Genomic DNA, 14,845 nt, shown 5'->3' with positions numbered 1-14,845 from the left:
ACTTCCTCCCTAGCCTCATCCTGCTTCAATGACCGTCATGGCAGATATTGGGATTTCTCCCTCCCTGAGGGCTATGGCAGCGTAACCTATACACGTCCTTCTGTTTTCCAACCACCTATATATGTCCCTTTTCCTTAGGTATGTCGCCATCGCCTCCCTCACAATCGCAACTCCAAGAGGACCTCTAATGCGGTCATTGGGGTCGTCCTTATTGTCATCTGTAATACCTAAGCAGGCAAGCCTTTGGATCCTCTATGGTTTCCTGGTTACCGCGACTTGCCACTGATTTCCGGATAGTCCTTTCAACCTGTGATCTCCAAGACAATTTGTATTTTTCTTCTCATCTCAGGCTTCTCTGTGTCGATCCTTACTTTGACGTATTTGTTAGCATAGCTTATATAATACTCACTCCCTATATTTTTACGATAATCTAGTTCTCCAAAAGAATTAGACGTTTGCTAATTACAGCTTTGACAGTTTTCGTATCAATATGAGTGCGAAAAGTAATACCGTCATGGACAGTATCAAGTGGAATTATGGGCACCAGGACCTGTTCTATTTACCCCAGTGGCAAACGGGAAGCAGAATAGACGAGTTCCACGTAATATACAGACTGGCGTACGTTTCTTTTTACGTGGTTACGTTCGTCACTGGCTTTTGTCTAGAAGTCGATATTCCCATTACTTTGCAAATAATATATGCAAGTTGCTATTACACGTGCTGGCATTTCATCATGTGCACAGTGTCTTCGGTCATGTCCCTGGTGTGCGTTTTTAAGGAGTACATGAAACAAAGGCGGTCGAATATTAAGGACGAAGACATAATCGAAAGGGAACGCTCTGTTTTCTGTAAAGTGCAGTGGATCGCGATGTCCATAGTTACGGATTCCTCCATTGCGTTGTGTGTGGGATATTTCACCCTGGTCCACTCCCGGGGGTTTCCCTACTTTGCGAAAACCGCCATTCTGCACCTTTGGGTGCCCATTTTGGTCATTATGGATTTCATGATATGCAGCGTGCCAGCGAAATTGGTGCACGGTTATGCGTCGCTGGCTGTGGCTGTCATCTACGCTTTGTTCACGTATATTTACTATGTATGCGGGGGTTTGAGCATTTACGGAGACCACTACTTGTATAAGATTTTAGATTACAAGGAGAATCCTGGTACGGCAGTTATCGCTTTGGTGAGCTGTTTGGCGTGTATGGTGATGGGTAGGGTAGTGGTGTACCTTTTATTTTTGTTGAGGCACAAGATATATTGGAGGTATTATGTGCTGGCAACCAACCCCAGTGAAGTAACTCGCTACGTGTATGAAATTAGTAAATAAGTTTTAGGTTACAATTAAGTTTTGATGATGTGTTAGTATTGAGATCTTTTATACAATAAAATCTTTATTATTTTTATTTCTGTCAGCAACGTATCAGCAAATATTAAGTATCTCCTTCGACATCCTATTTGTTAACCTTTAATTAGATACTTAATTAAAAAAAAATAATCACAATTGCAAAATACACTGAGAATTTCAATTACTCCAAAGTTGTGCCGGTAACAAATAGGTATAACTCTATTCATACACTACCGTCAGAAATGGCAGCAATAGGTATAATTAGTTTGTTGTGGAACAATTTTAAAATATAATGGCAATTTATGAAAATACTTTTGAATAAGTTAAATGCTTATTTACACCATAAAGGAGGTAAGTACCAGTCGTCAAGAATACGCTTTCTGTGGTTCCTAATAAGATCGCACAGTTTTTGAAACTAGAACAACCTGAAACATATACAGGTCATTCATTCCGAAGAACATCGGCAACATTACTGGCTAATACAGGAGTTGATGTATTTGCAATCAGGAGACATGGTGGGTGGAAATCAGCCACAACTGCAGAAAGTTATGTTGCTGACAGTTTATCTATTGTAAATTTCCTCTGGAAATTTTTATAAATTTTCTTCAGTAAATTTATCTACACTTTTTATAATTTACATATTCAGTAATTTTTATCTTCGTCGTGCTTTCATGAGTATTCTTTTTTTAAAGTACGTAATGATAGTTTAGAAATCGGATATTCTTGAATGTTAAAAACCAATTGCCACACGGCAATTATCTCGAGACGGCCCTGTAACCGTGGCATAGGAAGTGGCGAACATATTTAAGGGCGGTTGGATAGGAACCAGACCAACACCAGGTGCAGGCTCAGACAGCCCGTCATAAGTCACGTTGCCCTTGTGCCCTCTGACCTACACAACGTTCCTTGGCGAGGGTTGAAGAAGTGCTGAATTGGTCCAGCTGCCCCCTGAAGGCCTACGGTACAGCACGAGACAGCCACGCGTTTATCAAGACTTCCTTTGAATTCATAATCACCGTTTCGGAAATTAATGGAATATTTAATTCGACGCATACGGTCGTCGAATTTAATTAGGCACGGGTCCGTTTTTGTAGACCTGTAGATATGTATATCAGTTTTTTTGTTACAATAAGAAATTGTTAAAAAATTGTTTTAGATGCTATTAAATCTGTTTGAAATTGTACCTGGAATTGTGTAAAAATTAAAAGTTAACATGGAAAATGTTAGTTTTTTATTTTTCAACAACTCTAGGTAATATTTATCTCAATGTTACTACATCTTTTCTACATAAATATTAGGGTGGCCCAAAAAAAATATTTTTTTCGTGTCTTGTGAAAATATATTAGTTTATCATGTTTTAAGAGCCCCGTCAAAAAATCAGCTAAAAAAACAAATTTTTGTAGAGGTCGCTCAAGATTTTTAAAACTCCAAAATCATTTTTTTTTATTTTTTGTCATTTTATCATTTTCTAAGTTGAAAAAAATTTCGATTCTGCAAATCTCAAATCGATATTTTAGTTTCTAAAGGTCATAATATATTTTTTTATTGAATTTAATGAACAAAAGAATAGAAATAAATCACGACACTTAAATTTTAAAAAATTAAAAATTTATAAATATTTGAAACTCACAGTGCGATAGTAAATTTTGCCTCGAGAAATTTTTTAAGTGTCGCGATTTATTTCTCTTTTTTTGTTCATCAAATTCAATAAAACAAATTATTAGCTCGTTGATATTTACTTTTAGATGTCGCTCGAAAACATTTTAGGTACACTACTTTGAAAGTTAAAATAATTATGAGTGACCTTTAGAAATTAAAATATCGATTTGAAATTTTTAGAATCGAAATTTTTTCAAGCTAGAATATTGTTAAAATAACTAGAAAAAAAATTTAAGAAAAAATTAAATTTTTGACGATTTTGGAAATTTTTAAAAATCTTGAGCGACTTCCAAAAAATATTTTTTGAGCTGATTTTTTTGAGGGGGGGGGGCTCTTAAAACATGATAAACTAACATATTTTCACAAGAGTCAAGAAAAAAAATACTCATTTTTTTGGGCCACCCAAATAAATGTTTCAGAAAATGTTAATTGTATTTCGGGGGAAATATACAGGGTGTAAGGAAATAAGTGCGAAAAAATTCAGGGGTGATTTCCTGTCGAAAACTAAAGTGGGTCTTTCATATAAAAACAACTGCTTAAAGAGGGTGCCAAAGAAGTAGTTTTTAATTTTTTTCTGAAATACGACAAAAGTANAATTGTACCTGGAATTGTGTAAAAATTAAAAGTTAACATGGAAAATGTTAGTTTTTTATTTTTCAACAACTCTAGGTAATATTTATCTCAATGTTACTACATCTTTTCTACATAAATATTAGGGTGGCCCAAAAAAACCGTTTTTTTTTCGTGTCTCTTATGAAAATATGTTAGTTTATCATCTTTTAAGAGCCCCTCAAAAAATCAGTTAAAAAAAAATTTTTTTTATAGGTCGCTCGAGATTTTTAAAAGTTTCCAAAATCGTCAAAAATTATTTTTTTTTTAATTTTTTTTCTCATTATTTTATCATTTTCTAGGTTGAAAAAAATCTCGATTCTGAAAATTTCAAATCGATATTTCAATTTCTAAAGATCACTCATAATTACTTTAACTTTCAAAGTAGTGTACCTAAAATGTTTTCGGGCGACATCTAAATATAAATATCAACGAAGTAATAATTTTTTTTATTGAATTTGATGAACAAAAGAATAGAAACAAATCACGAGATACTTAAATTTTAAAAAATTAAAAAATTATAAATATTTGATACAGTGCGTAGTAAATTTTGCCTCGAGGAATTTTTTAAGTGTCTCGTGATTTATTTTTATTCTTTTGTTCATCGAATTCAATAAAAAAATTATTAATTCGTTGACATTTATTTTTAGAGATCGCTCGAAAACATTTTAGGTACACTATTTTGAAAGTTAAAATAATTATCCTTTAGAAATTAAAATATCGATTTGAAATTTTCAGAATAGAGATTTCTTTCAATCTAAAAAATATAAAAAAACGAGAAAAAAAATTTAAAAAAAATTCAATTTTTGACGATTTTGAAAATTTTTAAAAATCTAAAAAAATTTTTTTGAGCTGATTTTGTGAGGGGTCTCTTAAAACATGATAAACTAACATATTTTCTCAAGAGTCTCGAAAAGAAAATATTAGTTTTTTTGGGCCACCCTAATAAATTTGTTCAGAAAATGTTAATTGTATTTCGGGGGAAATATACATGTAAGGAAATATGTAAGGAAATAAGTGCGAAAAAATTCAGGAGTGATTTCCTATCGAAAAATAAAGTGGGTCTTTCATATAAAAACAACTGCTTAAAGAGGGTGCCAAAGAAGTAGTTTTTAATTTTGTTCTGAAATACGACAAAAGTAAACTCAGTAAACAATTTGTTGATTTTTCTCTACGGTTGTTAGGGGTAGAAAGAGCCACCCCTAAGACTTGTTTTATACGTAACTTTTTTCTTATTACTGCCTTACCATTTACAAACTCATTTCAGATAGCCTGATTCATTCTACGTAACGTTAGAAAATAACGAAGTTATTAATAAACATCGTTTTTAAAATTTTAAATGTAATATCATTTATAATAAACTAATGCAAAAAATTAGTGTCAAAAGAATTTTTGAAATTTTTCCGTGATTTTTGACAGACTGTAAAAATGGTCGTACCGGAAATTAAAAAAAAGCATTTTGAAAATCTAAGATTCTAGTTTTCAGATCTTTCGGTTGAAAAAAAAAAATATTTTTTTTTCACAGGAAGAAAAAGGGTAGTTTTAAAAAAAACTGTTTTTTTTAAATGATTACAGACTCCACAAAAATTAATTAGAAATTTGTCTCAAAAACGGTATGAATCGGGGTCGAAATCTGGTTTGAGTCATCAACTTTAATTTTAATTTAATTAAAAGTTGATGAACAGGAGCATAGGACGGAAAAGCCAAATCGTGCTGGAAACAATTGGATTTCTTCAATGTCCGGAATGTTAAAAGATTTTGAAAATTTTTCCTTAATTCAAGGAATCCTCAAATTGTACCCTTATATTTTATCTTTATCTTTTTCGCATTAATATCCGAAGTAATATTCCTAACCAACAGGCGTTAATTTAAATAAAACTTTAATTTCGGATGACAGTCTAGTGAATTCGTGCGGTTTTATGGAGGAAATCGTGTGGCCGAAACCGCAATCAAGTCGGGGGACTTAAGGGAGGTTGAAGAATAAGCGACTGGGACTCAGCCGGAGGAACAGTCACGGTGACAGATGGCTGGCGGCCTCTCGGATCACCGCTCGCAAATACACCTGCCCAAACATGAGCGGAACGGAGGCCCGTCGCCGTCTCCGAGCTGCGTTATCTCCTTCTCCGAGGACCCGTCGTCAGGGCTATAAATTTTTTTAGGCAATAAGTCTTGCGACAAATTACACTGAGAAAATGTCCGGGAGAACACTTAAAATTGCAGACCTTACTGCGGCTAGACATTGTTTTCACATTACAGCAAATCAAAATATTATTAAAAATGCTTCTTAAAATTTTAATTTATTTCCTAAACGACAAAGACAGTATAACTGGAATAAAAAGGATTCTTTTGTTCGAGAACAAAAAAAGTTCTTTCCATATGGATGTTACTTATCAATTTAACTGGATAAACTTCGACAATGCGACGTTTTTGAACATTTTTTTATTTTTTTTGAATAAAATTTACAACCCAAGCTAATCAACTACCATTATTTTCTTTGTTTGAAGCTTCAATTATGGCGCAAGAATTATTTTTCGAAGTATATCTTAGGAGGGTCAGAAAAAGTTAAAAGTCCGAATTGTCTCGAAAGTCAACAACCATTGAGATAAAAGCCTAATAATGTTGGTTCATTACACTACTTTCAAAAGGCTGTATCACAACTAGATGTTGAAGTTGTTGAAGGTAGGTTGGAGGAAACAATAAAAATATAGTACAAATGACCCCACACACTTATCTTACGGAAAATGGCTTTCGGCTAATTTTCTTGAAATTTTGCAGGTTGATAGTTCTCAATATGTAGATCAAAAGTCTCAATGTCTTCAACCACCGACTGTCTAACCCCTATCCATGTTTATTCATATCCATAAAAGAAAACTCACTTAGAATATTTATACAACCTATGGTTTGGCAAAGGAAAACGGAATTGGAAAATATAGTAGATTGGAGTATCGTTGCTTACTTGAACTTTCAGCTTCTGTTTGTCAAATAGTCTCTTTCAGGATAGTACGCTTTGTGCCCATTGCGACTTTTGATCTACATGAGGTTAGATGGTCGATGGTTGAAGGGTCACAGGGTGGTTGTTTGGGGTAGCCGTTGGTTGAAATACAAGAATACAAATTGTTTCACGTTCAGAAATCAGTTATATCCCCCTAGACCATTGGTGGTGGATTTTTGGGGGGAAGGAGGGATTATAAGGCTTCGTGCCCATTGAAACGTTTGATCTACATATTGAAAAGTATTAACTTGCAAAATTTCAAGAAAATTAGGTGAAAGCCATTTTCCATAAGAAAAGTGCGGTGTCCTCTAGCAAAAAGATGATATTTATATATTTAATTAAATTAGAATGCAGCAAAATACTCGTCTGTTACTGCAGCAGAAAACTAATCTATTTTTCTCTGAAATCATACATAGCGGCATCGAACAACTGTAATTTGCCCATAAAAATTATCGTAAATTTTAAATGTCATTTTGACACTTGTTTTTTATAAAAAGACTTCGAGAATAGCATTGCTAGTGTTATCGACGTGAAGTTAAAAAAAATAAAGAAGAAATATGCCTGTAGATTGTTCTCACTCTTCAACTTCAACACTCTGTGTCTCGAAAACGAAGCATTCTCGATAGAATTTTATTTAAAGTCACCCCCTTAATTTTCATCGTAGAATCTAGTTCTGAAAATTGAGCAATTGAACGCCCTGTATGTAGCTAAAATGTGTTACATAATATATTTCAATTTTTTTCAATTAAAGTAATAAAGATGTTTTGATTACCTAAAATATCCTTGTATGGACGTCTAAATGCTTGCAATTAAAATAGACAAACGATGTATCATGCGGCTTAATTGTATGTAGGTGTACGTGAAGGTTGTGTCGTAACATTATAATATGTTGCTTATCAGTTTCATGTTGGGTACGTATACTACGCCGTGCAAGGGACGTAATGTCAAAGCTTAATCAATAATTTTTAAAAAAAAAAATGCTTCAAATTTACATTCGATTGATTTTAATAACGAAATTATTGTGTACTGTCTTTTATAATTAAATTACATACATTACAACTCGGTTAATTAATTTTGAAGCGGCTATATTTCCAAACTTTTGTCGCCCGCACCAAAAATATAGTTACTTGCTGAAGATACTAGTTTGTAGCGGTTTGTGAGCATGTACTGTAACATCTCGCAAAATACACAGCGATAATGTATGTACGAATTAAAGACTAATATTTTGATAGTACTAATCTTAACTGTCGCTTTGGGCGTCAAGTTGTAGGAGCTGTAATATCCTGATATGTCTTAAGACACTGAATTTTACTCCCTAATCTTATTAAGTAGAAGATGGTCTCCACAAATTTGCATAGATTATCATTAAATGAATACGACCTTAGTTATTTTGAGCGTCGTCTTAAAAGCTGACATAGAAGTCTTCAAAAATTACACACAAAATGTGTATATCTGTGAACAAAAAAGTTTCCAGTCTAAAACGTTGAAAGGATTAAAGAAATGAACTAATACAACCTTGTTTTATAAAGGACCATAAACAGTTTGTGTCGAAAACTCTTTATTTTTCGCATTTCCACCCCTTTGCACTTGTATTGGTTACTAATTGAGCAATTGTAGTATCTTTAAACATATTACGATCTCTGTATTGATTAATCGAAGTATAACTTTCAGTTTCAGAACATTTTATATTTTTAGTTTGTAGCTGCTAAAAACACATCAGGTTTGTTGAAATATATTCGATTAGAAAATGGATAACTGAAAATTGCCTATCATTACTTACTTAATAGAGAGTAGTATTTCAGCCGTAATTTTTTCATACATGTCATTGATTCTGAGAAATAAAACAAAAATAGCATTGTCCTACTTTTTATAAATGTAATGTTCTGGATTTGAATCGATATTTATCTCAAGTTCTGTACTAAATAAATTCACATATATTCATACTTTTTGTTCGCCTTCCAATTATTTTATCTTTTTGCCGTTTATTAATAAACGATGATGAACGATGAAGCGTTAATAAAGTGTTCTCTGAAACAATATTAGCCGTTTGACAATCGTAAATATGTGTGTATAAAGTTTATAATAATACCCTCTGGAGCATTATTAGAGATACTTTCGTATTCTATTCAGCTGCAACCATTGACGCAAAAGAAAAAGGTGCCTGTACTACATTGACAAATAATTTTTGCCGTATATTGCACTGACTTTAAAATATCTCATTCAAATCGTATAAACTTTAAGAACCACTGTGCGCTGCTGACATTTACAAGATAATGTTCCTATTTGCATGTGCCAACTGCTGACATGTAATAAAAATTGTGTTACTTGACAGATAGTATGTTTTACACGAGATTTTATAATTATGATAATTTGTATCGAGCAAAACAATTGAATGTGTACGCTTTAGGTATAATTGTTTGTGATAACCTTTTCTCTAATTGTGCTGACATTTTACCTTGCTCTGTTAATTTCTCTTTAAGGTAACTATTTTCTTTTAGATTCCCTTGAAAATTTAATTCTCAATTAATTACATAAGTCATGTTGTTACATTTAGAAACAATAGGTATAGTCTTTCCGATCTCAATAGAAAAACCGAGAGGTTGGCAGTATGTTCCAGGTTCGGTCGTTGACAAGTGATTGACAAATTGCCTAGCAGTGCAGTGCAGCAATGCCGAATTTGGTGTGATTCAGGTAATTTTAATTTATTATAGGCACGTTCTATTAATCATTCATATTACAATTGGGAAAGGGAGAAATAAGAGGGATATTTTGTTGAATAATATTATTACAACATGGCATTTTGGATACCTTCTGAAACGGAACAAAACTGAATAATTAAAATATGTTGTTGGCTAAGTTAACGTAATTGATATTTAACTTTTTAAGAAGATAATGCGATAAGAAAATTCTTTCCTTTAATTAAATTGTTTCGTAGGTAGTGCTTGGCGTGCGACTGGCTTTCGAATACAATTAATATAGAAACATGACTTTCTGTAAATAAATAAACACAAAGATGAACGAATTAATACCTAATGTATTCTGAAGCAATATTCTACGTGCAAAGTGAACTCTGACCTCATTGTAATGATAGTTGTTTGTCTCCCGCCTAGATATGAATGTTAAATCAATATCTCTTGACTGTACCTAGCAACTATATGTGGTCCCTATCTCTGCAACAGCTCCGATCCAACGTCGTCATGGTAGCCAATTTATTATGAATAAATTTTCTTAAAAATATCACCACTGCAAATAATTATGCATCCTCACAAATACGAAATACACTCCAACTAACTGAAAATTGCATAAATTATCTATACGTTCTTTTTTAAACCTTCTGTGCTTCTGAAAGTTTCAGTATATAATTCATTTCTTCTATTGGAACATTATTAATATTGAGGTCAAATCTGAATAGGGTTATTCAGCATTTTTTTAAATAATTTTACTCATTTCGTTATAATTAATCAAATGTTAAGTTTTGATTATTTTTTTAGGAATCACGTCATTATTATTTATTTAATTATTTGAATATTCACTGTTCTTCAGGTTTACACCCAAATACAGAGCAGGAGGGTGCAGATAGGAAATAATACAGGGTGTTAATGATAAGTTTTGCCAAACTTTAGTGGCGTATTCTACCGATGAAAATGATTATTTTATAGTTATTAAAAAAATTAAAAATTCAAAACTCTTTGAACGCCAACAACTTTTCTCTGATACCTTTTTTGTCTGAACAAAAGTGGTTAAATCTTTTTCGTGTTTCACAGAACCCGCCATCTACACGAAATATTGGGTTCCGTTGTATAAATGAACTTTTTAAAGAGATTATAACAAAATCCATACACCACAGTATTTTCTCAGACGAGTGCACTTCCCCATTAACTATTTCAGTTAACATTACAGCGCGTATTGTTAAGTTGTCAAACTCACAACAGGTTCGACGTGTCGGCCTATTGAACAGTGCAGTCATATGGAACATGTAGGTATACTCCAAAGCGTATAATATCTCCTATATAACAGTGAAGGAATTATTAATGTCGGAATAATTTCCAATCAATTAAATTAAGAGGAGCAGGAGCGGGTGCAACTGTTCAAGAGGGCCATGTGCTCAATAGCGAACCATTTAGGTAGAGATATATAGAGCCGCAGACTATGTATACACTGATAAAAACGATGCAAGGTGGTACGTGTAGGAAAATGGTAAAATAATATTTGAATATTTATGTGCATAATTATATAAGGATTAAGAGGTAGAAGGTGAACGCCGATTAATGGCCTGAATGTTTTGTTGGCTGTTTTTTTTTTTTTGGAATTTTGATGGTTGCATGGTACGAGGTCTGTTCAGAAAATAGTGACAATTTTTGAAATGTGCTATTTTCTGCAACAACTGGGGAAAACCTTCACAGAAACGTTTCTGCTATTGTAACAAGCATATGATGATACTCTAGGTCGTAGGCAATGTTGCGAATAGTTTTCAAGATTTACGTACAGAAAATCAAAGATGCAATTCGCCAATTGACTCAGATAAACTGCAGAAGAGGTTAGCATCTCAAATGGATCATGTCTTGAACTTTTTACAGAAAAATTTATCATGTTGATCATCATGAGTTGCATCAAAATTTGTTCTTAGTTTGATGACTGAACAGAAAAAAATCGTGTGGACGTTTGTTGGCAACTCCTTGAACAATACAATGACGATAAAACATTCATTCAAAGGTTCACAAGAGGAGACAAAAGGAAGCTGGGTTTACGGCTACGACGTTGAGACAAAAGTTCAATCATCACAATGGAGTCTTTACATATAACATATTTTTTCAAGCAAATGCGTTTATTGTAATTTTTTGTACAATTATTCACAACTATGATGGATTTTACGTAAGTCTGGTAAATATAGTTTTTTTAACTAAAATAACTTCTTTTAACTTAGGATCTACTCAGAATATTAATTTTTTCTTACACAAAATTGTCATTTCTTTCAGTGTAGTTGGTAATGTAACACCAATTTGGGCACGCGCCTACCTTATGATGAAGTACACAATTTAACTTAAATTTTTTCCACTTGAATAGGTGCACCCTTTACCGACTAATTTACATATCCTATAAACTCCGTACACTTTTATGGATTCATTCAGGGCAGTAACAGTCACGGTAGTTTATGGGGAAATAGAAAATGTGCTTGTACCGATTAGGGTAACTTGAAAAAAATAAGTTTCCACTTTAAGGTGCACGCGATGCTATTAAAATATACTACGTATCTTTGATCTATGTATATGTGTGTTATTTAAAAATGCAGGGTAATTTTTTTAACAGGTAGAAATGGGGCTTGCTCTTATCAGTGGAGTTAGAATAAAAAATTAGTCTGTTCTAAATCTAGTTTTCCCTATATTTACTCCTAAAAAGTGATCACCTAACCTAGTATCACAATATCACAAGTGGGAATAGTACTATAATCTGTGAAACAATGTTTTAACTTTCTAACTTTTTTAAATCTACTTTAAGTGGTATGGAAGAACATTTTGTAGTACTTATCAATCACTTATATACTAAAATAACTTGTGTAGCTGTTTTGTAGATTGTGAGTAATTGTAAATGAGAAATACTTTAAAACAGTACTTAATTTTCAACAAAACTAGCAAATATATACAATAAATTATACTCCTACACCTTTCCTATCTGGTTTGTTTTATGAAAATTTGCACAACTGCAGCTCTGTTAACAATAATTTATGTATATAGAAAATACAACTTACAATGGGTGTCTCACATTACCAACAAATTGCATCTGCAAATGTTGTAAGTTGCTGCAGTTTTGTTAAATATATTGAATATTTTGCCATATGATACATTTAATCGTTTTAAATAAGTTCTAATCAAATATCAAAATTTCATAGAAGATTTATAAGTAACTATTTCTTTACATCTAACATATCACTAATATTTTACACCTAACAAGTACAGTCTTTCCGAAGTCAGTTGAACGTGTATAACAACGCCTAGCAATAAAATTGAATGAGTTTCATAGGCGTCCCTAAAAAAGTTTTCTGGTAAAGGTAAAAAAATATAATAATTTGTATATAATGTATAGAAAATTTCTGTTATATGTTAATTTGGCCAACAATATATTTTAATTATTTATGTCTTCAAACTATTTTATCATATTGATGGTAAATTTCGTTTTGTTCCGTTTCAGAAGGTCTCCAAAATGACATGTTGTAATACTATTAGTAAACAGAATATCCCTCTTATTTCTCCCTTTCGCATTTGTAATACGAATGATTAATAGAAGGTGCCTAGAATAAATTAAAATTATCTGAATCACACCAAATTCTGCATTGCTGCACTGCACTTTATCAACCAGTTGTCAACAACTGAGATTTATTGCCCAGTCGCTCAGTGAGGCTGTGATATACGCCGTTTACCGCGCGCATTCTTCAACTAGGCGTGTACATTTCTACCACTTCCAATAAAGATGGGAACAAGTTTTTCGTCAGCAACTGAGACTGGTACATACTGCCATGTGCCAACCTCTTGGTTCTTCAATTGAGTTCGGAAAGACTAAATAAGAAATTTTGATAGCATTGATTTATTCAAGTTTTTCAAGTAAATGCGTTTATTGTAATTTTTTGTACAATTATTGACAACTAGGATGGACACCACGGACAACACTTAACACTCCTATAGCTTGATCAAACTCATATTGTCCGCAGTACAAAAATTACTTTTGTACCTACTAAATACTAAAAATTTTTACTTAAGTCTGGTAGGTACATGAATGTTATGTAATATACAGTGTGTTCCGTTTTTCAGGTTAACTTCAGGTTACTTTCCGCAAGCCAATTTTTGTTACAAATAGTACCCTGAAGGGAGGTTATATTTTACTAATCATTTTATTGATGTAACTAGCCTGGCCTGCTACGATTTTTTAAAAGGGTCTTTTTTCCAGAAAGTAGTGTTAGGTATTTTTTATTGTAAAGATAATATTACCAGGATATTCAACGCCCATTAAAATACCCATATACCAAATTTGAACGACAAATGTCTATTGAGTGTTTTTTTTATGTGGTGCCAAACTTCGAAAACTCAGACAACTAAAAATTATAATAAGCAGGTCAAAGATTGCCGTGAAAGTGAAAACAAATACCAATCGGACAAATAATAATAATTAATACAGTCTTTTTGAGGTGTTTTTTTGATTTATAAACCAAAAAGAGAATGGCGTTTTCCAAAAAAATCATCGTTCAATATGCAAATTTAAGAGACAGGTTATAGAGTGGTATCTTTTTCTATCTATTCTATTCTTTTTTTCGAATTAAAAATATTTTTACTACACTAGTACTGCAGAGATAATTATGATTTCCAACATATAACCTGTAACTCGATGTAAACCGCAAAAATCTTTTTCAGGGTCTCATTTTAATAGAGCTGAACATTTTACATACATATATATGAAAGTAACCAAAGATATTATTAAATGCAGATAATAAATGGCTGATCCTGATCCAGTAATTATCTGTCTTGCAGGTAATTGGCACCCCTTTATTATTCATTAATTTTCTTTATTTATTGATTTATTGGCCATTACCATTTATCGAAACAATTATCTCACTTAGCTATTTGCCGGTCATTAATCATTTCTTTAATACACGATGCTAAAGTCTTTTTAACGTAACATAATGGCGGGAAAGTAAATTTCAGGTTTGTATTTTTGGTGGTAATAATAATTGGTGGTGTTTTGTGAACCCTTTACAAATAGAGCTATGTCAAAATAGTGCCTTCTGCATTATAAAAGACCAGAGTAGTTTCTAAAAAAATATTTTACAGTTTCACATAGCTCGTATACTTGTCAAAATAAAAATCTTGATTAATCCATACATTCATATTTTTGTAGACAAATGATTTTTATGGACACGGGCTGCCTTAATGGGCGCATTAAGTTATTTTTATTGTTGTTTACGGAATCGCTTTTGTACGCATAGGTGGTACTTTTATTTTATTATATCAGCATTTTTTCTACTTGGGTAATTTTCGTCGTTTCTACTTTATGGTCGGTAGTCACGAATTGTTAAGATGCACTATAGTATTTTTGTGAATGACAGTGTCTGTTTCTGAATATCTAGAAGTTACCTTATCCAATTACAAACAAAATACCGCGGGTTTGGCAAAAAGCTCGACAAGTATAACTTCAATATTATACAGGGTGTAAGAAGTATGACTGCCATAACTTCAGCATGAGATAGAGTAATC

At 32.5% G+C, this 14,845-nt stretch overlaps 1 protein-coding gene across 1 annotated transcript; it reads left to right on the top strand.

Moving 5' to 3' along the window:
* Window positions 1-490: 490 nt before the first annotated feature.
* On the top strand, window positions 491-1,327 carry LOC108908832 (protein rolling stone-like). The gene has a single exon (XM_018712978.1). It carries the CDS (start codon window positions 491-493, stop codon window positions 1,325-1,327), a length of 837 nt encoding a protein of 278 aa, XP_018568494.1.
* The last annotated feature ends 13,518 nt before the right edge of the window (window positions 1,328-14,845 follow it).

This window comes from Anoplophora glabripennis, unplaced genomic scaffold, assembly GCF_000390285.2.
Source record: "Anoplophora glabripennis isolate ALB-LARVAE unplaced genomic scaffold, Agla_2.0 scaffold118, whole genome shotgun sequence".
Classification (NCBI taxonomy): domain Eukaryota; kingdom Metazoa; phylum Arthropoda; class Insecta; order Coleoptera; family Cerambycidae; genus Anoplophora; species Anoplophora glabripennis.
This window is presented reverse-complemented; position numbering and strand designations above follow the sequence as displayed.

Coding starts and splice junctions, on each gene's coding strand:
- LOC108908832 (XM_018712978.1), top strand. CDS start 491: ATGAGTGCGAAAAGTAATACCGTCATGGACAGTATCAAGTGGAATTAT.